The sequence below is a fragment of the Eucyclogobius newberryi genome, unplaced genomic scaffold (genome assembly GCF_026437365.1).
Source record: "Eucyclogobius newberryi isolate DKJ021-1_F unplaced genomic scaffold, fEucNew1.0.hap1 SCAF_15, whole genome shotgun sequence".
NCBI lineage: Eukaryota > Metazoa > Chordata > Actinopteri > Gobiiformes > Gobiidae > Eucyclogobius > Eucyclogobius newberryi.
In genome coordinates, this window is record NW_027315779.1 from 31,558,886 (window position 1) to 31,586,109 (window position 27,224).

At 44.9% G+C, this 27,224-nt stretch overlaps 1 protein-coding gene across 1 annotated transcript in view; it reads left to right on the plus strand.

Annotated features, from left to right (window-relative positions):
• Positions 1–23,742, plus strand: part of tmem132e (transmembrane protein 132E) — a 159,257-nt gene extending 135,515 nt beyond the window's left edge. Inside the window, exons 8-9 of the mRNA XM_072446962.1 lie at positions 1,906–2,100; positions 22,276–23,742. Of these exons, the coding sequence (XP_072303063.1) occupies positions 1,906–2,100; positions 22,276–23,343 (1,263 nt within the window). The 3' untranslated portion in view covers positions 23,344–23,742. The remainder of the gene's footprint in view (positions 1–1,905; positions 2,101–22,275) is intronic.
• The last annotated feature ends 3,482 nt before the right edge of the window (positions 23,743–27,224 follow it).

Below are 27,224 nucleotides of genomic sequence, written 5' to 3' on the forward strand. Positions count from 1 at the left end.
CCATCTCCCTCTGGCCTTCAGTCATTTTGTGAGGGTCTGAGCTGTTACTACAGGTGGATTATGTGTCCGGTGTGGTCAAACTGAAGTAATGTTGGAGGAAATTCCTACATTAGCTGTTCACTTTTGTTGTTGGTAGAAAAGGTTTCCAAGGTAGTCATCTGGACAATGTTTTTGAACTCCAGAAGTATTGGTCTGAAGAGCTCGTTTAAACCTGAAGCTTCTGGGTCTTTGCTCGATCATTTGCATTCACATTCTAGTATTTGATCAATCTCAGATGGTATAACTCAATGGGAGATTTACTGCTTTGGAAATAAATCTCTAAATGTTCATTATTAGTTTAGTTATTGCTCCACAAACTTGTCAATCTCATGTTGACAATAATCACACCTGTGGAGTGGAACATTGGCCCTACTTTGTGAGGCTGTGGTGGAAAAAAATCTTCTCCCACTCAAACTTGTATTTAGAGTGATTCATGCTGTTTGAGTCATCTTTATTCTCATGTATCCAAGACGCCATGGCCCCAACTCTTTTCCCCCAATGTTTACAGTGACGTACCATAAAGGGAAAGGCACAGATCAGTGAGGCATCCAAAGGAAAAGTCCCATTTTGTCCAGTATATGTCAAATGTGAGTCCAAATTAGATTTTTTTTTCATTTTTTTTTTTTCATTGTCTGTATGTCGATTATGCCGTTGGTCCAGTCCCTGATCATCGGCACAGTTTGTATCGTCCATTGTACTTTTTGTCCTGCTGCCAGAAGTATGTTCCAGAGGTATCCATTCATTGGGTCCATGTGTGCGATGATGTCAAAAATCATGAATGAGTAACAGGACAGTTGCAGAACACATGGAGATGGTGAGCCTCCAGGAAACCTACAGCATTTCCTCTGAATAATGTGCACTTTGACATGGTGATATTAAAAGACGGTTCACATTCTTCCAACTGACTTCTTTCCAAACATGGGACTTTGTGGTCCACTGTGAAGTACACACATGTTCCCACTTCTCATCGGTCAAAACAAAATTGCGCTCTTTCTCATGTAATTTGAATATATTCAGTAGATTGTTTGTCCGGGTCAGCAATGCATTTATATAATTGATGTATTATTCTCCTTGAAAGTTCAGATTTACATGCATTAATAAAGATTTCAGTCAGAGTAATATAATAATCATTGCTTTATTTTTCTTCTTCATTATAGTGCCACAGTTTTCAACTCAGAAATCAGCTGACTTGTTTCTGATATGAAGTTTTACACCAATATTGTGATTTAAAATGTCCAAAATATAAAAAGCGCCATATTCGAATCCAGGCAAGTAGCGGAGGCCGGCGATCATTGGTTTGGAAAAAAAAAATCTAAAAAATTAAATATCAAATAAAATATCACTTTTCTGTCAAATTGAGGCTATTGAATATATTATTTAATTAATTCCACGTCATATTTATTAAGGATACAAGTGCAGACAGATCCCTAAGGGCAAAAACAAAAAACAAAAACTTTTTTAAATATTACTTGGCATGTTTGGCGGGCCGGATTATAAAGACAAACGGTCCACAGTTTGCCCACCCCTGTAGTAGATGGTAGTCATACAGTAGATTAAAGCAGACTAAAGCCAAATGTTTCTTTTTATAATCCTGTTTTTACACACTTCTACATTTATTTGATATGGATGTTTTATTTCAGGACGGATCACAAAATGATACAACGAAATTCTCAGTGTTTCACTTATAATTTTGATCGGAAACAGCCTCAAACAGAGAGTCAAATGCAAAAGACACTGAAATCTAAATGACTTTACAACTGAAATGTACTAGCCGTGGGAAGGTTATTATTATTTCTTACAAGTTTGAAAAATAGTCCTAGTGCAGTCTAAAGCCTGTGTTGTGAGCCCTGCTGCTGTGCGTTGCAGGTGGAGTCTCCTCTCGCTGTGGACGCGGTCCTGGGAGAGGCCGCCTTCTCTGTCACCGATGACAAAGTGTCCATCACTGAGCTGAGAGTCCACGCCATCTCTGGACTCAGCATGTCGGTCCAGCCCAGTCCAGGGAACAGCCACACCATGGTAGCCAAGGCGGCAGGGGTGCAGACGCTCATCGCCCCCAAACAGGTAGGCACATGGCTCAGGGCTTTTCTGTTTAATCATTTGTCAGACATATTATGCTAATTCAACTTTAATGAGCATTTAACCTGGTTACAACAGTTTTTCCTCTTCACCATCCTCAGAGTTGTATTTGGATTGATTCCTGCATATTTGAGTTAATCCTGTATTGTCTGCAGGATGGTGAAAATATTCTAAAATGTCAGCTGTCTGTTACAGTGAAATGTCCCTTTTGAACAGGAAGTCAATCGACCTGTTTCTGTTACTAAGCTATTTTAGAATTTAGACCTTTATCATGAACAACGTGTAGAATGCTGCTTTTCTTATAATACAGTCCAATAATATGTTAAAATACACAATTCATTCCGGGAGAGCTTCTCCCATGTCCCGGGGGAGGCTGGGGACATTGAGTCCGAGTGGACCATGTTCTCCGCCTCCATTGTTGATGCGGCTGCTCGGAGCTGTGGTCGCAAGGTCTCCGGTGCCTGTCGTGGCGGCAACCCCCGAACCCGGTGGTGGACACCGGAAGTAAGGGATGCCGTCAGACTAAAGAAGGAGGCCTATCAGGCCACTCTGGCTTGTAGGTCTCCGGAGGTCATCGACGGGTATCGGCAGGCCAAGCGAGCCGCGGCTCGTGCTGTCGCAGAGGCAAAAACCCGGGCCTGGGAGGAGTTTCGGGGAGGCCATGGAGGAGGACTATCGGTCGGCACCAAAGAAATTCTGGCAAACCGTCCGGCGCCTCAGGAAGGGGAAGCAGTGTCTCACAAACACCGTTTACGGTGCGGGTGGAGGCCTGCTGACCTCGACTGGGGATGTCGTCGGACGGTGGAAGGAATACTTTGAGGATCTCCTTAATCCCTCAGTCACGTCTTCTGAAGAGGAAGTAGAGACCGGGGACTCGGAGGCTGGCTCATCCATCACCCAAGCTGAAGTCACTGAGGTTGTTCGCAAACTCCTCGGTGGCAGGGCTCCGGGGGTGGATGAGATCCGCCCTGAGTACCTAAAGTATCTGGATGTTGTAGGACTGTCTTGGTTGACACGTCTCTGCAACATCGCGTGGCGTTCGGGGACCGTGCCTCTGGACTGGCAGACCGGGGTGGTGGTCCCTCTGTTCAAGAAGGGGGACCGGAGGGTGTGTTCCAACTACAGAGGGATCACACTCCTCAGCCTCCCGGGTAAGGTCTATTCCAAGGTACTGGAGAGGAGAATCCGACCGATAGTCGAACCTCGGATTCAGGAGGAGCAGAGTGGTTTTCGTCCCGGTCGTGGAACACTGGACCAGCTCTATACCCTCCATCGGGTGCTCGAGGGTTCATGGGAGTTTGCCCAACCAGTCCACATGTGCTTTGTGGATCTGGAGAAGGCTTTTGACCGTGTCCCTCGGGGTGTCCTTTGGGGGGTGCTCCGGGAGTACGGGGTCCGGGGCCCTTTGCTCAGGGCTGTCCGGTCCCTGTATGACCGGAGCAGGAGCTGTGTTCGCATTGCCGGCAGTAAGTCAGACCTGTTCCCAGTGCATGTTGGACTCCGCCAGGGCTGCCCTGTGTCACCGGTTCTGTTCATAATTTTTATGGACAGAATTTCTAGGCGCAGTCAGGGGTCGGAGGGGGTCCGGTTTGGGGACCACAGGATCTCATCTCTGCTGTTTGCAGACGATGTTGTCCTGATGGCTCCATCAAACCCGGACCTGCAACATGCACTGGGACGGTTTGCAGCCGAGTGTGAAGCGGCTGGGATGAGAATCAGCACCTCCAAATCCGAGGCCATGGTTCTCGACCGGAAAAAGGTGGCTTGCCCTCTCCAGGTGGGTGGGGTGTCCTTGCCCCAAGTGGAGGAGTTCAAGTATCTCGGGGTCTTGTTCACGAGTGAGGGAAGGATGGAGCGTGAGATCGACAGGCGGATCGGTGCAGCGGCTGCAGTGATGCAGTCGCTGCATCGGACCGTTGTGGTAAAGAGGGAGCTGAGCCGAAAGGCAAAGCTCTCTATTTACCGGTCGGTCTACGTTCCTACCCTCACCTATGGTCATGAGCTTTGGGTAGTGACCGAAAGAACAAGATCGCGGATACAAGCGGTCGAAATGAGTTTCCTCCGCCGGGTGGCTGGGCGCTCCCTTAGAGATAAGGTGAGGAGCTCGGCCACACGGGGGGAGCTCGGAGTAGAGCCGCTGCTCCTCCACGTCGAGAGGAGCCAGCTGAGGTGGCTCGGGCATCTGTTCCGGATGCCTCCTGGGCGCCTCCCTCGGGAGGTGTTTCAGGCATGTCCCACCGGGAAGAGGCCCCGGGGAAGACCCAGGACACGCTGGAGAGACTATGTCTCTCGGCTGGCCTGGGAACGCCTCGGGATCCCCCCGGAGGAGTTAGAGGAAGTGTCTGGGGAGAAGGAAGTCTGGGAGTCCCTGCTCAGACTGCTGCCCCCGCGACCCGGCCCCGGATAAAGCGGCAGAAGATGGATGGATGGATGGATGGATGGATGGACACAATTCATCTAAGTAAAAATTGTAAGCAGGAGAATGGATGGTTGGTGACAGAGACCGTCTTTAAATAGGAACGTGGGTCTGAAATACAACCTCCCTTCAGTCTATAACAGCCCCACAAGACCTTGGCAGAAACCAAGCCAGTCTAAAGCTAACGACCCAAAACTGTAAGACTAAAACTGACAGACTTGTAAACAAAGACAGGGGCGAGTTTCAGTTATGACTCCTCCCTTTGGGCAGGACCAATCAGAGCTCAGAAGAGTCTAACTGTTGCCATTCAAACCATTTCCATCAGATTGAATATGACTTTTGGATGGAAGTCTGGATTACTTTGACGAGTGAGGCATTCCATGAACTTGTTTACCACCAGAGACAGAGCACCTTCAGATCTCCAGAATCGGCCCCTCCCAAGGCCCTCAAACCACCTGGATTGGGCCCATTAACTCATCTTGGGCTGTACAACAATAAAAAATGTGATCATGATTTTGTTTCCTCATATTGAACAAACACCTTTTTAATTTGTCCTCAAATAAATCTAATAAATAAATAAAAAATGTCTGGGACATAAACAAGACAAATTGGAATTTAAAACAAAACATTGTCAAAATTCTTCTACCAAAGTCTGAACTCCAATCTCCATGTTTTTATTAACTTATTATTATTCACTCAATTAAAACGCACCAAATAATCTGAGCAGGAGCTCCTCACAGAGACCTCCTCTGAGCAGCAGCTCCTCACACAGACCTCCTCTGAGCAGGAGCTCCTCACAGAGACCTCCTCTGAGCAGCAGCTCCTCACACAGACCTACTCTGAGCAGGAGCTCCTCACAGAGACCTCCTCTGAGCAGGAGCTCCTCACAGAGACCTCCTCTGAGCAGCAGCTCCTCACAAAGACCTTCTCTGAGCAGGAGCTCCTCACAAAGACCTTCTCTGAGCAGGAGCTCCTCACAGAGACCTCCTCTGAGCAGGAGCTCCTCACAGAGACCTCCTCTGAGCAGCAGCTCCTCACAGAGACCTTCTCTGAGCAGGAGCTCCTCACAAAGACCTTCTCTGAGCAGGAGCTCCTCACACAGACCTCCTCTGAGCAGGAGCTCCTCACACAGACCTTCTCTGAGCAGGAGCTCCTCACACAGCCCTCCTCTGAGCAGGAGCTCCTCACAGAGACCTTCTCTGAGCAGGAGCTCCTCACAGAGACCTTCTCTGAGCAGGAGCTCCTCACAGAGACCTTCTCTGAGCAGGAGCTCCTCACAAAGACCTTCTCTGAGCAGGAGCTCCTCACAGAGACCTTCTCTGAGCAGGAGCTCCTCACAAAGACCTTCTCTGAGCAGGAGCTCCTCACACAGACCTCCTCTGAGCAGGAGCTCCTCACACAGCCCTCCTCTGAGCAGGAGCTCCTCACAGAGACCTTCTCTGAGCAGGAGCTCCTCACAGAGACCTTCTCTGAGAGGGCAGGAGCTCGTTGCTGCTTTCAAGGCACTGGAGGAAAGACAGTCAATTGAGCTGTTAATGATCTGCTGAGTTCAGGGTCACACTCCTTTATTGTCTAACTACACTGTTGTAATTACACTCTGTGCTCAGCCCCACGGGGAGTGCATGGGAATTAACTTCATATAAAGCGCTCGCTAATGAATATGTAAACAGGCTCTGGCTCCAGGCTGAGCACTGAGACCTGCAATGGGCAGGAAATACTTTCGGATTGGGCAAGACCATGTGAGTAGAACTGTGAAATGTGCTGTTTGACCCTCTGAACAGTTTCGAGTTCCCAGGCATTATAATATCCCAGTATTACAAGTGAGGCTTTATTATGGTATGGACTGTCTCTGGACAAAGACAAAGCCGGAGCCTTCATAAGGTGTGTAATAGACTTATTTTTTTATTGCCTCTTTGGCGTATAAAACAAAACCCAAAATGCTCTGGACCCGTCGGGATCTCTCGGACGGCAGGCATGGAGAGACCAGACAGAGCAGGTCTCTACACTGAGGCTCCGAACAGGAGATGGCCCTTGTTGTGGAGGAAAACCAAGTGAATTGGAAAGAGATGATAGCAATAAAGTAATTTCATATTAACCAGGTGTGCTCCGTATTGAAAAAACACTTCGGTCATAATTGAAATAACAAATATTTGAAACAATATTTACGTAATGTAGACATTGAGCTTGTAGATTTGAGGATTAGATATCCTGGAACAGACTCATTACATTAAAGAAAGTATATATTTTAAGAGTTACACTTTTTTCATAAATTACTTACTATGTCTACAGTGTGTATTAATAATTATGTAGCCTAAACTGTATTTATAGGACATAAAACTGTCAAACTGAAGGAAATCAAACTAGTGCATGTTAAAACTTTTTCAGAAAAGTAGGATTTTACAAAAATAAGAAGCTTAAACCCTGAAGCCCAGGGCTTGTCCTGGAGCACAAATGACAGATGAGCTTTAGAGGGAGAAAAACATTATTATGAAATCATTTGTGAACTGCAAAAATGTCATGTCAAATAAAAGCATTAAATCATCCCATTCAAGATCCATGTTTAGAGATGCTTAAATCTCTAAACATAGATTTCTGTTTTTTATTTCCACTAAATGAATGTTTTTGGTATATTAACATAAGTTTGTTTTAGGCCTAGTAAGTGATTTATTTTTGGCAAATTCTTGGACATAACCCTCCAGAGGCAAAGACAGCAGCCATGGAAACATGCCTCATGGCTTGTTTCTTAGCAATAACCATAGCAAGGTGTGACAATATTTTACAATAAGAAGGGTTAAATTGAACCGAACGGAAATTATTGATGATTTTGGTGTCTTCCTACTTGGAAAATTGGATGACATAAGCTCTTTCACTTCTTTAGAGCTGTATCCCAGATATGAGAACATTTGTACGGCTGTAATCGTGATTTACAATCAGGTAAACACCAGACACCACGTCTTACTATAAAAAATCTTAAACTTATTAAAACAGGAAGACCTGGGGACGTCCGGTTATGGCTCGGGTATAGACGCATGCATTGCCTCTGCCGACACTTGCCATAGAAATATCCTTTTCACGCACATAACCCCACAAAACGAGAAGTAAGTTGAATAAACACGGTAATGCTTCAGGAGCTAAACAATCAAAGCTGACGGACTGTAATCCTAGTGGAAAACAGACTATCACAAGCTAACGAGGCTAACATTGCTAACACGACTCTTGAGGGGAATGCCCCCACCAAAGAGCCTGGGCGGAGGAGAAGACAGCTGCCCCTATTACATGAACTGCAGCGTGATATGGCGTCAATGAGAGCAGTGCCTGGTTCAAGAAGTAGAAGTTGATGTGCAGGGTTGGAGATAGCGGTAGGAGATAGCGGTAGGAGATAGCGGTAGGAGATAGCAGTAGGAGATAGCGGTAGGAGATAGCAGTAGGAGATAGCAGTAGGAGATAGAGGTAGGAGATAGCGGTAGGAGATAGCGGTAGGAGATAGAGGTAGGAGATAGCAGTAGGAGATAGCAGTAGGAGATAGAGGTAGGAGATAGCGGTAGGAGATAGCAGTAGGAGATAGCAGTAGGAGATAGAGGTAAGAGATAGCGGGCACGTCGCTGAGGCAGAACAACATATATCGGACATCATGGTCAAGTTATGGGAGCTGAAAGCTGAGGTGGTGAAAGACCATGAAGAGCAAGATTCTTTGTTTAGAGTCCAGATCCCGCAGAAACAATCTCAGACTCGTGGGAGTCCTGTAGGGTGACAACACCCAAGACCATGATCCCGGAACATGTATCTGAGACTGGAGTTGCGGTCCCCCCATTATTACAGTGAGGAAAGTATTTGAACTTTCTGACGTTTTCATCGTAGCTGCATTTCCACTGTGACAGACAGAATCATAAAAAAAATCCGGAAATCACATTGTATGATATTAAATCATACAAAAATACAAATTGTATTCGAACACCTGCCAATCAGCAAGAATTCTGGCTCTCAAAGACCTGTTAGTCCCATTCAAAAGTTCACCTCCACTTATTAATCTACATTATCAGCACCTGCTTGAGCTCGTTAGCTGCCTAACGACACTTACCAAAAAGTTCATCTTTTGTTCTGTGCACATTTGTTAAAATTAAATCATGTTAAAACAAATCTTTTTGTGACTGTCGGGAAAAGGGAAGTGTCCTGTCTAGGGCTGGGTATCATGGCCAATTTCCTAAATTGATTCGATTTCGATTCATAACGTCCTGAATCGATTAATCACGATTCTATTTTATTCAATACGATTCAATTCAATTTAATCTGCTCTTAAATAATGAAAATGGCTCAATTGTGTTACAAAATACAAATGTACTTCATTTTTTCTTTTCACCATAAACAGGTTTTAAGTGCAAACTTGTAAATTGGACAGTTTAAACTTCAGCTGTAACAAAACTGTTTCAAGTCTCAAAAGTGCAATTTTGAAATATAAAGTAGTTTTTAGAGCTGCTTGTGAGGCTAAGTTCAGTGTGACGTGCATCAGCTGCATTATCTCCACTGCACAAACCATTATATTTGCAGCTTTGTCCGTCACGGCTGCTGGGTCTTTACTGGTCAGTCCCCCACTCCTGTGTGGCCCCCGTCAACATATTAGCTATATAATTAGGCCGTGGCTGCAGAGCCGCGGCACGGTCAAATGGCCGAGCAGTTTCAGGAACCCTGACCCTGACCCTGACCCTGACCCTGACCCTAACCTTAACCCGGCGCGGTCTAAAACGGCGCTAAAACGCGGTCAAATAGCGCAGCAGTTTCAGGAGCCGCGGTGCGCGGCTGGCACAAAATAACATGGCAGTTCCGGCCGCGCGCTGTAGACACTCCCATATTATTAGCGGTGTGGCTTGTCAGGTCACTGTCAGGTACGACTGCATTGACCGTGAAGTCCAAGTGTTATGCATACTCTCTCTGCAGATTCGGCATTTTCGTTAGGATGGCGTATTTTCACACACACGGGATAACTTTCTGTCAGATGTTTACGTTGCACCATAACGTAGTGTGGATCTAGCACAGGAACAAGCCGCTTGAAGCGTTCGTTTTGCACTACCGAGTCTTTATGACCCGCGGAGAATCTGCTGGTCATGTTAGTGATTCCCTCAGTTTCATTTGTTTTGCTGGACGGCTTTTTGTTGGAAGCTAACGTTAGCGTAGTGTGATACCTGGTCAAGTGAGGTTTGTAGTATTTCCGGCTCTTTGTCCTTTGTTGTTTTAAATCCGAAATGGTTCCAGACGTCAGACTTGAGTTGGGACGGCTCGTTGAGCCGAGTTTTACCTGCGTCTTGCACGCTTGACAGGCGGACGTAAACGCGCCACTGCTGCACCTGCACAAGACTACTGGGGTTAACTTCACGGGGAAAAATCTATCTCATGCCTTATGAATCGATATTGCTAAATTTTAACATCGATCCAAAATCAATTAAATCGATTTTTTTACCCAGCCCTAGTCCTGTCTGATCACATTCCCCAAAATATTGACCATATACCAAATCAGAATGCTTCTTTACCTCTTGTTCCAAAGTTTAATAAAATCAGTATTTGATTGCTGTCAGTCAAAATAGCCTCTCTCTTTCTTTGATAAGCTACAGAGCTCTCAGTAATTAAGTTTACATCAGCTGGGTTTAATCGAATCGGCTGAGATTATTTGTATTAAGGAACTAATAGATTTGGTTTCCAATAAATCTAGGTTCCTTGCGATTCTATTCCAGTTTGTTTAATTAAATTGAACAGTCTATAGTCTGTGCTGCCCGTTGGTCGAGTGGTTAAGTCACAGCACACGTATGCCAAGTGCAGCCGGCTGCAGTGTCGTGAGTTTGAATGCTGACTTTGATGATTCACTGTATGTCCTCCCCTCTCTCTGTCCCCATTTCACCCTGTCCTCTTCTGTCTAATAAAGCCTACGGGCCACACAAAAAATTGAAGTCTATTTATGAAGAGTGGGACTCCGACGCTGAGGCTGTAGTTAGCGCGTTAGCTTTGCTCCAACTTACAACAACAACTTGGCACAAGCCACAGAACACAACTAAGGCGAGAGTTTTTATTTTCACGTTATCAAATCACATCTCTACCATCCAGAAGTCGGAGTTGAATTTAAAAATAAAATTTTATTCTAAATACATTTATTGGATTCTTAGAATATAGGCCCTACTACCACCTCTCTACATTATCTACATAATTATAGTTATCAATGCAAGAAATAGAAAATAACCCTGATTATACTGAGCGGCACAAAAATGCCTTTGAAAAAGATGGCTCCAGCAAAATGTCAATGATGCACCACTGGTGTGCAGCCTGTTCACAATAATTTTTGATTAAATGTTGGCCAACTGCACAATAAAGTAGACTACAAAATGTGATTAACCCTAAGCCTGGTGAATGAGTGAACTTCACCTTTATGATGGCCTGTATTCATGTTTAACACACTTACATCCATTGTACTTTGTTTTTAAAGTAAACATTCCTTCCATAGGTTTCAGAGATGGACCGTTGCAATGTCATAAACTAAACTGTTTAATGGAAGGTGGAACTCACAGTGATCAGACAGAAAGTTGTCCCAGACTGACAGCTTCTCAGAAAATGGATCATCCCGTGACCAAACAAGTCGCTTTGATAAACTTTATTGAGTCTTGACAGGAACACAAAGTGTGCAATGAATGAAAATGTCTTATTGAGCAGCTTAAATTTGGCCACAGTGACTGTGGCGTAGGAATCTTTCACACGCTCAAGCCTCGCTGCTACACGTGCGTTTGTTTATTAGCGCGACGGATCGCATCACATCTCTCGTTTCCGTAGATTTCCGTCTCTTCTCAGCAGCTCGAATTGTCTTTCTCTGTCTTAATTTTGTCCTGTACACTGAGGGAACTATATTATAATAGATCCATGCGCTTAAACCAGGAGTGGGCAAACTACGGCCCGCGGGCCACATCCGGCCCGCTGGGCCTTTCAATCCGGCCCGCCAAGCTTGTCCAAGTAATATTTTTTGCCCTCAGGCATCTGTCTGCACTTGTATCTTTAATAACTATGACGTGAAATTAATTGAATAATAGATTCTATAGCCTATATTTGACAGAAAAGTGATATTTTATTTGATATTCAATTTTTGGGATTTTTTTTTTTTTCACACCAATGATCGCAGGCCGGCCCTCCGCTACTTACCTGGATTCGAATATGGCCCTCGGAGGAAAATAATTGCCCATCCCTGGCTTAGACAACCAGGGAAACGTGCTGCTATCCTGGGGATGAGCCAACGAGGCTGCAGCTGTGCAATAGGTGCATCCTATGATTGACATGTGAATGAACTACTCAGCTGTCCACGCCACAAGGAAATGAGACTCAGATTTGGCGCCAAAAAATCCTCCATAATTCCTTTAAAAGGCAGCGACAAAATGGTTCTGATGTAATCGGTCAAAACGCGTATTCTTCATTTCCTCGTTCGAACGCGACAAGTTCAATGAATGGGAGCCCAAGCCAAAGCCACGCCCACCCAGCATCCTTTAACCTGTTACCATCCACCTATTTTCGCCCTGTGCACAATGGTTGGACATACCCAAATGGCATTTCTTATTAAAAGAGGATCTTATGTTCCACATGCAAGTGTGATGCATCATTAGAAAGCTTAGGCCTTCTAGTTTCTGCAGATGCACATGACACACTGTCAGGGCTTCAGAACTTACACTACAGAGGCCCAAACATAAACAAAACATCCTTTTTTAGTCTCGCCTGAATATTGTTAATTTGTAATGGTCCTGAGCATGACATACTTCATTGTGTGCTTATGCTGTTCACTGTACATGATGTTTATCTTGTTGACAACAACTGTGTAAAGTTTCAGATCTCTAGGAACAGGCATTTTGGTGCTGTTGACCTTTTTGTATCAAAAAGGATATTCGGAACAAGTGATCCAAATATGTGCCAACTGTGCCAAACTGTTTTATTACAATTTTAGCTCCTCTATGATCATAAATCATACATCTTGATGTTTTGTAGGCCACTAATAGCAATTATAACTGCTAAAAAAAAAATTGTGAAAATGTGTAAATATGAGTTTACCCATGAATTTCCCATATAGAGGTTAAAAAAAAATAAAAAATTATAATATTTTTATTTTATTTTTGTATTGGTATAATAATACATATATCTAACAATATGCACATCCAAAAGGCTAATAAAATCAGAAAACGTTATGCGCAAAATCCTGCCGAGAAATCTGGCTAAGAGAATACAGAAGATTCTGTGTCAATAAGCCCTTTGTCCCGCCTCTCTTTCTAAAGCTATTTTCATTGGCTAGAATAATATGTCAATCAATCTCAGCTACGTCATTCGCACGCGGCGCTATTTAGATGTAAACAGACTAATCCATGTGCGTCGCAAGCGGCGCATTTTTTTTTGCGGAGGCTGTAGCAAACAAACCCGTGGACAGAAAGTTGTGGATGGTCTCATTCTGTAGGTAACAGTCTGAGGAAAAGAAGGATATCCAACATTATTTTATAGGTCAAACAGGTCATTTGTTATGGACGGAGAAATGCGCCGGACAAGCGCATTCTCGTCCGGCGAGAAACGAAGAAAAGTTTGTTTACTTGACAATATCTCGAAATCGGATAACTTCAGGAAAAATACAAGTGGATATTGTTGTTCAATGGTTCCTTACGGACAGACTGAGTACAAGGATGTACAGAATTAAAGCCGTTTCGTCCGTCATAAACAGCAAACAGGACATGCGTTTGTAAAAGTTGAGACTTTCTCACAAACTATTGGCAATTGCTTCTTGGGGCATATTATTTAATGTAAATCAATGACATATTCGTTTTGTTGAGAAAGTAAGCTTTAAAATGATGTATAGCTTGCTGGTATTGACCACGGAAATAAAAGTGATGATGTAAGAGAATATTTGAGATATAGAAAATGTTCGCCGGCGGACAGGTGGGTGGTAACAGGTTAAGTTAATCTACCAGTCGATCTCATTGATCTATGGTCGATCTAGGAAGCCGTGAGTTGTGAGAGTTTTAAAGCTCTCTGACGTTCTGACGCAAGTGATCTAACTCAGAGTCGGAGTTGCTGGTGCAGAATACATTTTTATTTGTATTTTTATTGAAAACTGCGGAATATCACCAGGGTTTGGTGTGACACTCCACACACTCTTCATCAGTGTTCTTTGCGTTAGGTGAAACTTTCACGAGGTCCTCCTGCTGCCTCCTTGACCTCCTCATCCTCCTTCCTCCTCCTCCATCTGCCAATTCCTCTAAGTGCACTGACACTCGTCATTAATATTTATCTTTTACCACAACCCCCACATTCTGTGTGGCAATTTTGGTTCTTTAACGACAGACTCAGTCTCGCCGGCACCCTCCTAGATTTAGATCCAGCTAAACTAATTGCCCCTGGCAAAAATCATTGTCCCTGACATAGAAGTCTCTCCCTCTCTAATCCGTTAAACAAGGAAATGCTCATCCTTATAATGGCAGAGATAACAATGCCACGTATACATCAGGCCTGTTTGTAGGTTGTAGCGCGAGACTCTGGAGGTGACCGCTGACACTTTCTCTTTGTTTCTGTGGACCAAAGACGATGATCTCAGTCTTGTCTGAGTTCAGCTGGAGAAAGTTGTTTTGCATCCACACACTGATCTGTTGGATGCAGTGACAGAGTGAATCCACTGGTCCATATTCACCTGCCAGGAACAGTGAAACATAGATCTGAGTGTCGTCTGCATAATTGTGCATAATTTTCACTGCGTATCAACTGACCCAACGGCAGCTTGTAGAGGTTGAAGAGTAGGCGTCCCAGGATTGACCCTTGGGGCACTCCACAAGTCAGGGTCATGTGGTCTGAGACACAGCTACCAATTTCAACAAAGTACTTCCTGTCTTCCAGATAGGACCTTAACCAGATTAGGGCAGTGCCAGTGATGCCCACCCAGTCCTCTAGTCTCTGTAAGAGGATCCCATGATCGACAGTGTCAAAAGCAGCACTCAGATCCAACAGAATTAAGACTGAGGCTTTGCCCGTGTCAGTGTCACCATGACAAGAGCAGTCTCAGTGTTGTGATGAGGTCTCTTTCTCGCAACCCCCTTTTGAGAAAGACCTATCCATTTAAATGTCAAATGGAATCTCTTCCATATTTAAGTGTCATCCATAAAGATTTATCAACAATCTTAATACACCCCTCTTTTCTCTAATTAAACTAATTAAAAACCTTGACGAATGGACTCTTATCCCATCCATAAGTCAAAGTTATAGGCTTCAAAAATGTATGTTTTGCCCAGATTTCTCTATTGATTTCAGACTCTTTCAATCCTCCATCCCCCAACCGGCTGTTCAATAAGTGGAATAAAGATTAAACATAAAAAAACATAAAGGAAAAGGAGGCTTGGGGTTGCCTAGTCTGAAAAAATACTTCATTTCAGGAAAACCTTAAAATCACAAGTTTGGAAAGAATTCTGTTGGAAAAATGTGTCACAATGTTTTAACACCATGGCAACGTGCACATTATTCAAGTAAATTCAAACTATTGGAGAAACTGTAGTTGCCAGGAGGCCAACCATTACCATGTTTGTGGGACTGTCCTCTTGCTCAGACTGTGCCTTTAAACTCCTGCCATGGACACGATCGATGGCTCTCTCTGGACCATACGCCTGGCAGCAGCGGGGCAAGGAAAGGTTGACACAAATTGCACGACAATCAAGGACTGGGCCGACATTATATTAGACATTCACAAAATGGAAAAGTAACATCCAGACTTGATTTGAAAATATACACATTTAACAGACTATGGACTAAATGACGCTTGTTCTGGTTTACATGTGCCTTATTTTCTCTTTTTTGTCTGTCTACTGTTCTCTCTTTAGTCTTGTTTTGTTTCATTGTGATTCTTAAAGCCCCTAATTACATAATGTACACATAGCCAACCATAGTCCCGTAGCTGTAGTTTTTGGCTTTAGCCCTTGTAGATGGTGCAGATTGGCAGCCTCACTTCTATCAGTCTGCCCCAGGACAGCTTAGGCTGTACCAAGTGTGGTGTGAATGAATAATGCAATGTGAAGCTTCTTTGAGTGTTCAGAAAAGCGCTATGAAAATAGTATGTATTATTTAATTTAATTTTTAATTTTGTATTCTATTATTATAGATGGCTCAAACCTCTCCTCTGAGCCACTGCTACACTTTTATTCACAACATTTAGCTTTTAATGGATGGTTTTAATGTTGTTTCTTGTGACTTTTAGTGTTAGATATTTCCTGCAGTATTTAGCCAGTAATATTCTAACAAGATAGGCTGGTTTCAGGGGTGGAATAAGAAGTATACTAGTAGCAGAAAAAAAAAACATCTCACACTTTTCAAAAATGTACTTTAAGAGTAAACTATTAAAGGGTCATATTGTCATCTTGATATGACTTGTCTTCATTACTGGTGATCAGAAAAACATTTCCTGATGATAATTCTTATTGTTTTTAACCTTGAGAAATGGTGGTTTATTCCCGTGGACACTGGCCCAAAAGCCGTGTTGCCCATCGGGAAACGTTCCATTGCTCCTGGCCTTCGTTGTCATTTGAAGCCTGTGGTTTCACTTTGTCTAATGAAATCATTCCTGGGTACATTCCATAAGCTGCAGTTGGCTTTGTTCACAAGGACGGCCATAAAGCTGCACATTATCCTGCTTCACCACAGGAATCCATGGACCCCTGCTTAAGTGTCAATGAGCAGAAATGAGAGAACTGCCCTTATGTCCACAGTCCACAGCTAATGAACATTTGTGTTCCTGAGGGTTGTGTGCAGACTTTGTGTGGCCTAAAGGCGACGAAAACAGTGAGGGAGAAACAAATTCCACAAGTCTGCTTTCTTATAATGAAATGATTGTAATATATCCCTCTAAATGCCCTCCGAGACGGGCTCGCGGTGGAGGAATGCTGTTACTGTGGGACCAAAGAGTGTAGGCTGTTGTAGGGTAACATACTAGTACAAGTACTGTAAGGTTATGAATGTCCACCCACTTGTAAAGGGGGCGGGGCATTCAAGGTTTGATATTGATTAAAGAATTACTCAAGAATTCAAACATGACACACTGCCCAAGTGTGGGTAAGTTTGAATCGTATTTTTAAGAGAAGAATGGGGCACCAGCCGGATAATCGGCAATTTAACAAATCAGATATCTAGATTAATTAATTAATTAGAAATTAATTTGCTCGTTGATCTAAAGGTTTGAGAACGTAACCGTGACATTGACCCCTTTTCTGGAAATGAAGGAACACTTAACCAAATGTGGGTTATGAAGATTTAATGACCAAAGAATTAAACAGATAAATAGGAATCAGGAATATGCAAATGAGTCGATAACAGATGGAAAACACTAGACATGATGGTTCTAGATCTATCTAGGTGTGTGCAAGAGTTAACTCTAAGATGAAATTCAGCCAGCCTGTGAGGTGCATTCATACGAACGGAACCAGAAGCTGTGATCCTGAGGAGACGGGCCTGCTTGGGGTCCAAGGGCCTGCTTGGGGTCCAAGGGCCTGCGTGGGGTCCAAGGGCCTGCGTGGGGTCCAAGGGCCTGCGTGGGGCCAAGGGCCTGCGTGGGGTCCAAGGGCCTGCTCTGGAGTTCGGCTCTGACGTTGTCTGGCCAAAGAAGGACTGGATCGGTTCTGCGATCTGCGTTCTCCTTGGCTCTGAGGCGTTCTCCTTGGCTCTGAGGCGTTCTCCTTGGCTCTGAGGCGTTCCTGAATGAAAAGACCGTCGTGCTGCTCCACCGATGTGGCTGATCTAAAAGGCTGTGGACTTGAAAAAGTTGCAAAAGGTCCTTGCTTGATTTTGCGTGATGCAGCATCAATCACGTTTTTAAAAACGGGCACAGGTTTCTTAGTTCCGGGAGGGAACATTAGCTTCTCTTGGAAAAGTCTTTGTCCCGTAGCGTAGCATCGCTCACGCTAACTAGGCCCGAGGCCTGCTCCCAAGGCCTCATGGACCTTGCTGGTGGGACCCTGGATGGAGGGTCGAGCTTCGAAAGAAACTCGGATGGAACTCGCACTGGAGCTCGGATGGTACTGGTCTGTAACTCTCTGCTCTTTCCTTTTGTCTTTCCCCGCGGGGGTTTTGGCGCCGTGGCTTCAGCCAATCAGCATGCACACTGGGGTCAGAGCTGATAAGGAGACGAGATCTGGCTTTAGGCCACAAGAGTTACACAAAAAGGTAAAATTGTCCACAAAACAAGTTATGAAACAGTTAAAATGACATGTTAAACACGATGACACAATATGTACATGTAAAGTCATCTGGTGGACACATTTTTGCAATCTGATGATTGCCTGTTAAAACCACTAAAGCCGCATAGTCTTTCAGCGTTTTAGCGTTTGTCTTGGAGAGATCGTTACTCTCTGTAATCCAAAAGGAGTCATTTGATGAAGAGTTATTTTCAAAGTTCAGAGCGTCTCTGTTGTCGCTATCACGTCCTCTTTCTTCTGAGGGCAGTAAAACTCCACACGGGCAGTAGATAACACCTAGCCCGCATTCCTGTCACCATGGCAACAGGGGGAGGACATCTGCATATCCAACACTGTTGCATTTTCTAATTGTCCCAATGTTGTCTTTGAGAGTGACTGATTGTCAAGTTATATCATAAAATACAACAAAATTAATTGGAATAAAATGATGTGCCTCACTCCAGCTAGACAAAGGAATTACCTTTTACACTGTAAAGTCTTTATCACAACCGTTTCAGATTGTAAATTGTGCTTTCTGCATATTACTGTTCTAATAGTTACACATCCTTCGTTGTACCGTGCATGTTCTGGTTTATTCAGAAGAAACATAATTTTTCATGTCCTTAAACACAGGCGCAGCTCGTGTTCAGAGCTCTCACTGGTGCAGTCAGCGATCTGCCAAACTCCCATGTTTTATTAACCTCATCCATATCAAAGTCTATGTGGGACCATCAAACAGACGATAGTGAACAGTGTGAGAGGAGCGAGAGGAGGAGCAAGAGAGGAGCATGGGAGGAGGGAGAGAGAGGAGCATGGGAGGAGCATGGAAGGAGCAAGAGAGAGGAGCATGGGAGGAGCAAGAGAGAGGAGCATGGGAGGAGCATGGACGGAGCGAGAGAGAAGCATGGGAGGAGCAAGAGAGGAGCATGGGAGGAGCATGGAAGGAGCAAGAGAGAGGAGCATGGGAGGAGCAAGAGAGAGGAGCATGGGAGGAGCAAGAGAGAGGAGCATGGGAGGAGCAAGAGAGAGGAGCAAGAGAGAGGAGCATGGGAGGAGCATGGACGGAGCGAGAGAGAAGCATGGGAGGAGCGAGCGAGAGGAGCATGGGAGGAACATGGAAGGAGCAAGAGAGAGGAGCATGGGAGGTGCATGGAAGGAGCGAGAGAGAAGCATGAGAGGAGCATGGGAGGAGCATGGGAGGAAAGAGAGAGTAGCATGGGAGGAGGGAGAGAGAAGCATGGGAGGAGCATGGGAGGAACGGGAGAGGAGCATGGGAGGAACGGGAGAGGAGCATGGGCGGTGCAAGAGAGGAGCATGGGAGGAGCAAGATAGGAGCATGGGAGGAGTGAGAGAGGACTGAGAGGAGTGAGAGAGGAGTGAGAGAGGAGCGAGAGAGGAGCGAGAGAGGAGCGAGAGAGGAGCGAGAGAGGAGCGAGAGAGGAGCGAGAGAGGAGTGAGAGAGGAGTGAGAGAGGGGCGTGGAAGAATTACTGAACTATAGCCTAAAGGGCATTGATTTTCTACCTAAATACAGAAGGCCACTAGTGTGCCTTGGGGGACTCCACAGCGCTGGTGCAGAGCTCCACAGTGAAGTGTGCAGAGCGCCACAGTGAAGTGTGCAGAGCTCCACAGTGAAGTGTGCAGAGCTCCACAGTGAAGTGTGCAGAGCTCCACAGTGAAGTGTGCAGAGCGCCACAGTGAAGTGTGCAGAGCTCCACAGTGAAGTGTGCAGAGCGCCACAGTGAAGTGTGCAGAGCTCCACAGTGAAGTGTGCAGAGCTCCACAGTGAAGTGTGCAGAGCTCCACAGTGAAGTGTGCAGAGCGCCACAGTGAAGTGTGCAGAGCTCCACAGTGAAGTGTGCAGAGCGCCACAGTGAAGTGTGCAGAGCTCCACAGTGAAGTGTGCAGAGCTCCACAGTGCAGTGTGCAGAGCTCCACAGCGCTGGTCTAGAGCTCTACAGTGCAGTGTGCAGAGCTCCACAGCGCTGGTGCAGAGCTCCACAGCGTTGGTGCAGAGCTCCACAGCGCTGGTGCAGAGCTCCACAGCGTTGGTGCAGAGCTCCACAGTGCAGTGTGCAGAGCTCCACAGCGCTGGTCTAGAGCTCTACATTGCAGTGTGCAGAGCTCCACAGCGCTGGTGCAGAGCTCCACAGCGCTGGTCTAGAGCTCTACATTGCAGTGTGCAGAGCTCCACAGCGCTGGTCTAGAGCTCTACATTGCAGTGTGCAGAGCTCCACAGCGCTGGTGCAGAGCTCCACAGCGCTGGTGCAGAGCTCCACAGCGTTGGTGCAGAGCTCCACAGCGTTGGTGCAGAGCTCCACAGCGTTGGTGCAGAGCTCCACAGTGCAGTGTGCAGAGCTCCACAGCGCTGGTCTAGAGCTCTACATTGCAGTGTGCAGAGCTCCACAGCGCTGGTCTAGAGCTCTACATTGCAGTGTGCAGAGCTCCACAGCGTTGGTGCAGAGCTCCACAGCACAGCGCTGGTGCAGAGCTCCACATCGTTGGTGCAGAGCTCCACAGCGCTGGTGCAGAGCTCCACATCGTTGGTGCAGAGCTCCACAGCGCTGGTGCAGAGCTCTACATTGCAGTGTGCAGAGCTCCACAGCGCTGAGCTCTACAGCGCTGGTGCTCCTGTGGGAGTGATTGGGCAGCTCTACTGCAGTCCTCTCTACTCTCTGCAGATTTATGTTCTGGGTCAGGGCCAGGACTTCAAAGCTGCAATGTGAGCATTCAAATCACAGTCAGTGCCAATGAGAGAGTTTGAGATCTGAACAAGAAGGATTTTTCATTTTCAGGCACATAAGATTTGTTTTTACTTTTTCACTTATGTCAGTCTCCCCCAGGGCAGTTGTGGCTACATAAGTGTGTTAAAATTGCTGAGTGTGAAGTGAATGAATAATGACACAGTACAGAGCTACAGGTGTAAGGCAGTATTGTTGTTGTTGTTGTTGTTGTTGTTAGTGTTTTTATAGTTTATAGCTGGTGTTAGTGTTGTTGTTCTTGTTAGTGTTACTGTTATTGTTAGTGTTGTTGTTAGTGTTGTTGTTCTTGTTGTTGTCAGTGTTGTTGTTGTCAGTGTTAGTGTTGTTGTCAGTGTTGTTGTTGTCAGTTTTGTGATTGCCAGTGTTAGTGTTGTTGTTGTCAGTGTTAGTGTTGTTGTTGTTGCCAGTGTTAGTGTTGTTGTTAGTATTAAGTGTTGTTGTTAGTGTTAAGTGCTGTTGTTGTTGTTAGTGTTGTCAGTGTTAGTTTTGTTGTTGTTTTTAGTGTTAGCGTTGTTGTCAGTGTTGTTGTTGCCAGTGTTAGTGTTGTTGTTGTTGCCAGTGTTAGTGTTGTTGTTAGTATTAAGTGTTGTTGTTAGTGTTAGTGTCATTGTTGTTAGTGTTAAGTGCTGTTGTTGTTGTTGTTAGTGTTGTCAGTGTTAGTGTTGTTGTTGTTTTTAGTGTTAGCGTTGTTGTCAGTGTTGTTGTTGTCAGTGTTGTTGTTGTCAGTGTTGTTGTTGTTGTCAGTGTTAGTGTTGTTAGTGTTGTTGTTGTTGTTTTCAGTGTTAGTGTTGTTGTTAGTGTTAAGTGTTGTTGTTGTCAGTGTTAGTGTTGTTGTTAGTGGTGTTGTTGTTTTCAGTGTTAGTGTTGTTGTTGTCAGTGTTAGTGTTGTTGTTGCCAGTGTTAGTGTTGTTGTTATCATTGTCAGTGGTAGTGTTAGTGTTGTTGTTGTCAGTGTTAGTGTTAGTGTTGTTGTTGTCAGTGTCAGTGTTAGTGTTAGTGTTAGTGTTGTTGTTGTTGTCATTGTCAGTGGTAGTGTTAGTGTTGTTGTTGTCAGTGTTAGTGTTGTTGTTGTTGTTGTCAGTGTTAGTGTTGTTGTTGTTGTCAGTGTCAGTGGTGTTGTTGGTGTTGTTGTTGTTGTTGTTGTTGTTGTCGTTGTCGTTGTCGTTGTCGTTGTCGTTGTCGTTGTCGTTGTCGTTGTCGTTGTCGTTGTCGGTGTTAGTGTTAGTGTTGTTATATTGCCCTGCTGCCTCCACTGGCAGTAGTGGTGCAGTGGTGATGGGATAAAATCCATATTGATTCTGCAGCAGGTCGTTTTGAAAGTAGGAGGTCAGATAAAACCTGGGGTATAATAGAAAATATATATGTATATATTTCTCTTTGTAGACTTCTCAAGATTGAAATGAAGCCATTGCTTATTATAAGAATACTTGTGTTACTTGTTGTGTCACTTTTAAAAGAGCTAAAACCACTCAGCAGAAATGTGGAGAGAAATGGGTCGGCTAAAGGTTTATTGGATACAGGATATAATTTTAGATTCCAAACTGTTTTCAGTCTTTGATTTCCCGATATGCTGTTTTACTGAATATGTGGACCCAGGTACATATGACAGCCACGCCCACCACCGTGCGCCATAACATGCCTATACAGCCTATGCCCTGATAAATGAACAACTAAATAAACTCAGCTGTGTGTTGGCTGAGAAGCAGTCTGTCACTTCTTTATGGTGTTGGGTCAGATGTCTTTGTTCTCTGACCCTTTGGTTTGTGCTTGTGTGTTTGCAGGAGGCGTCTCTGTCCATCTGGATGCTCTTCACTGACCGCACGGCTGCCACGCTCACGTACTTCGACCCTAAAGACTACACTCTGAATGGCTCGTCCTTGGATGAGAAGGTGGTGGCTGTGGTTCAGGAGCCCGGCCAGCGCTGGCCTGTGGTGGCAGCGGAGGGCGAGGGGTCCGGCGAGCTGGTCCGAGTGGAGATGACTATCTGTGAGGCCTGCCAGAAAACCAAACGCAAGAGTGTCATCGCCTCCGCTAATGTCTTTGTTAAGGTGCGCTTTGGTCCTGAGGAGGATTCGGAGGAAGAGACCACCACAGAAGGAGAGATGGAGATGGTTCCTTTCACTCGCCGACCAGCGCTGGACCCTAGTAACGGTGGCAGAGTCTATGAGACTTCCAACGAGCAACCAGCAAGTGTTCCTATCGATTATACCAACTTTCCAACCATCAGCAACCAGGAGCAGCCCACGGACAGCGACTTAGACGAGGAGGAGTTCATCCACTCGCCTCGGAACATGACTGATCTGGAGATTGGCATGTACGCTCTGCTGGGGGTCTTCTGCCTCGCCATCCTCGTCTTTCTCATCAACTGCATTGTGTTTGTGCTTAAATACCGCCACAAGAGAATCCCCCCAGAGGGCCAGGCCAACATGGACCACTCTCACCACTGGGTGTTTCTGGGTAACGGGCAGCCGCTCCGAGCCCAGTGTGAGATGTCTCCGCAGCAGGCCGACACGCCCGGGAACCCACTAGAGAGCGTCCAAACCTGTTGCCACAGCGACCACCACAGCAGCGGCAGCTCGCAAACCAGCGTGCAGAGCCAGGCTCACGGGCGAGGAGACGGCAGCTCAGGCGGCTCCACCAAAGACAACGGAGAGGATGCCAGCTCACCCACCTCCAAACGCAAGAGGGTCAAGTTCACCACGTTCAGCACGCTGCCCAGTGAGGAGCTGCCCTACAACGCCATCCCTGTCGCTGACGAGCAGGACATTCAGTGGGTCTGCCAGGATATGGGCTTCCAGGACCCAGAGGAACTGCACGACTACATGCGCAGAATAAAGGAGATTGCCTGAGAACGCCACCTTTTAATCCTGACTTTCATTTTTGTTTCTCTTTTACACCTCAGTGACTGTTCTACGCAGACTCAAGGCCAACTGGACTGTCCATGTTCACATTCATGCACGCCATGTACCGGGCAGGTGTAAGGGCGTCTGTAAAGCAAGAATGCTTAAAATTTGAAATTATAACTTTTTATAAGAACCTACGAGCCACAAATATTTTGAAATATCCCAAGAGAAAGCATTCCAAATGTTCTCCACAGTCATGTAGCTGTCAGCAGGAGAGGTTGCAAAGCATTTTGAGCAGATGTTTTATTTTGTGATTTAATACAAAAAGAATGAGAAAAAAGAATGAATACTTAAGGATTCTTGCTTTGTAGTCATACATGACTTGTCTGCAGTGTGCAGTGACGTGCACTTTGAGGGACTGGCACTGGGCCGGGGACTGGGCCGGGACTGGGGACTGGGTGGGACTGGGCCGGGACTGGGCCGGGGACTGGGCCGGGACAGTGACTCTGTAATCACGCTGCCATGAGGCCTTGCTGAACGCACTCCGTCAGACACGAGAGGGAGACGATGTTCATGGAGTTTAGTTTGGGCCAAAGTTAGACACGTCCATCTGATCAGCACAGCATCGTTTCCTCTCAGATTCTGTACATTTTCTACTGCTCGTCACACTCCTGCTCAACTACTGTAATGCCTTATAAAAGGGTCCACACTGACTGTATATGAAGCTACTGTTCTCACTGTGGGCATATTGTGACTGCACAGACCGAGGCCGAGGGGAAACTTATCCAGACACTGCCCTCTGACGTTTGTGTGGTGGTTACATTTGATTCTTTTTCCTCCTTGTAGATTTAACAGGTAATCCCATGACAAATGTGTTTTTTTACATTTAAATTGTTTTTGCACTACATGTAGCAAACATCGATAGAAGATAAAGGGATGACACAATCACCAGGGTAATATTTATTTTATTTAATGAAGCTAGTCTTTCATTTCTGTAAACCACAAAATGTGTCCACTCATGATGAAATTGTCACGACGAAGCAGAGCTGCTGTACAAACAGCAGTGTACTTGAGTTACTGTAGAGGTTGTTTTAAATATCACCTATTGACGTTGAGTATATTATACATCTGAATAAAAACAATATTTAACAATACACGCAAACGTTCATTTTGTCTTTTTCTGAAATACTCCTGGTTTGACATAAGGTTCTATTTTTAATCAATCATCTACTTTTATCCAGTGAACTGTATCTTAAAGGAGACAGTAAAGAGTTTTGCAAAACAGATTTCTCCATTTTCAAGATTTGCCACAAGTTTTGTTGATGTTGTTTTTGTCTCTTTGATACCAAAAGCAACACGGCAAACAGAGCGATGCCTACAGAAGTGAAAGCACACATTTACAGCCTTTCTGAACCTGGGCTCCTTCAAACATTCCACAACTGTCCCAGTAATGTGCTGATGGTAAGTGCACAAATACAACAAACACATACTTTCTATACTTTATGTGAATTGATTGGGACAGGCTTGCCACTTGACACTGTGGCCACTCTCATTCACTGATTATAAGGGTGTGTACGGCAAAATATGCATGCAGTCAGGGGCGGATCCAGGATATTCTGAAGGGGGGTGCGCAAGATTCTAGGTCAACTATCGGAGGTGCGTGTAAGTAATAATACAGAATACTAATTAATTAGGTTTCATGGCTGTGCCATATATTTAACAGTGCATTTGACAAACAACATAAAACCCAGTATTTACATTTAGTCCAGTGCAAAATACGCACACAATAGAAATAACAGTGCAAATCTCAATGAATAGTGAGTGAAATGTCCATAAGAAAGCAACTGAGAGGTCATGTAATGTCCGAAAACAGCGCTTTAACCAGTGTGGGATCGACTTAGACTTAGCTGCACACAGACCCATGTTGAACAGAACAGCAGAGGTGGTCGCATTTAGTTACATTTACTTTTTCAAGAAATTGCACATCTTGGTGTTCTGATTTAAAACAAACGGTGACAAAACCAATATGAAAAACCATTTATTCTCTACCGGGGCTCGAACTTAGAATTAGTGTCTCATGCTCTACCACCTGAGCTAGGCAAACTTCCTGAAATGTACCCATTCTTGGACTCTCAACTAACAGTCTCTTACTTTATGACTGATAAACGATTTGACCATTTTTGAGGAGAGTGACCCTCCGCTCTGCACAAATGACATGTTTCACGTTTAAAACATTTAAATATGAAAAGAAAGACATGAATAATGTGACTGCAGGATTCGTACCCGGGTCAACTTCATACTAATCCACTGCTTGGAAAACCAATGCGGAAAAAATAGATATTTTTGGCGACATGTGCCAACTTAACACACGCCATTGACTTGAATTGACAGCTATCTTGTCCCCCAGGGGCTTGGCGTGGTCCCAGTTGTCTCAGCTTCCCCAGCTTCAGGAACCTTAATTAATAATCTAATACATTTTTCATCCCTATTAATTACACACAAGAACAGATAACTTATAGAAAACTTAAAAACTGTTATAAAAAAAACTCTTATATTCTTAATAAAAAGTTTAAACAAAAATAATAGTAACAAAAGTAACACTCTTATTTACAGCAGTTATATGGACGAAGAATATTGCACCAATATGATTGACATTATGTCAGAGTATTGCACATGAATATGACAGTATTGCGTATGAATATGACAGTATTGCACATGATTAAGTCAGTATTGCACATGATTATGTCAGTATTGCACATGATTATGTCTGCCTCGTTCGGTCAGCCCGCAGCAGATGAAGTGATCCAACGCGATAATAGAATTTGGCATTTCTGGGGTTAACCACGTCTCCATGAAAAGCATGATGCTGCTGTCCCTGTCGTCCCTCTGGAACCGCGTGAGACTCGCCAGCTCCACCGTTTTATTCTGGAGGGATCTCACGTTTCCCGTGACGATGGCGGGGAGAACAGGTCTGAAGCAGCTCGCCGGCTTCTCCGTGTTTTACGTAGGCTAGCCACCGGGATTACGTGACAGGGGAAAATCACGGGGGAAAATCACATCGCTACGCACCGCTAGCAGCTGTTCCTTTGTGTAAACTCTCGTAGGCTGGGGGGGCCCTGAGCCAGTGCACATCGTAACGACAAAAACACACAATAATCCAGGGGAATAAAGTTGAATCAATGCGGGTCCAGCGCATGTCTGCGAGCCCCAGCCGTACAAGTGAATGTACAAAAATATTTACACAAATACAATAAATAGAGCACAGAAAGTTTGAAAGCGAGAGAGAGTGTTGCAACGGGCAGCCGGCACTCACCAGCACCGGAAGTAAGAAAAAATGCTGTATTGCACAACCTCGCTATGGGGCTGACCTTGGACATGAAAGTATTATAATCTTAATGAAAACAAAGCACAAGTGCACTATCTAGTGGTCACTCCATTACGCAAACATGCGTCCAAGGCATCCAGTGTTTTTGCGGTGTGTCCAGAGCGTCCAGGTGGCGTGAATCCTGTGTTTTGAATATTTGGCAGTTTGAGCGTTGGACGCCCTCTGGGTAAATAGCATACCCCTCAGACCAGAATGACTTTTGGATGAAAGTCGAAACGTCAAAACAGGGTCCAGATGACTACAATTGAATCTTTTTCTAGGATTAGCTTGTGATAAACATGAATTGTCTCCTCTCATTCACAGTGGAACCCCTTGAGATTTCTACTTTTCCCAAAATGGTTGGGTTTGGGTTTTCCTTGCCAAGAGGGCAAGTACAGGGGATGCTGGAACATTTGCTAATTTCTCATGAACATTTTTTAATCTGTTTTCACTGTCGCCCTTCGTGTCAACTGCTGTGGTGAAAAAGGACATTACAAAAATGAATTAAATTGAACAATGAGTG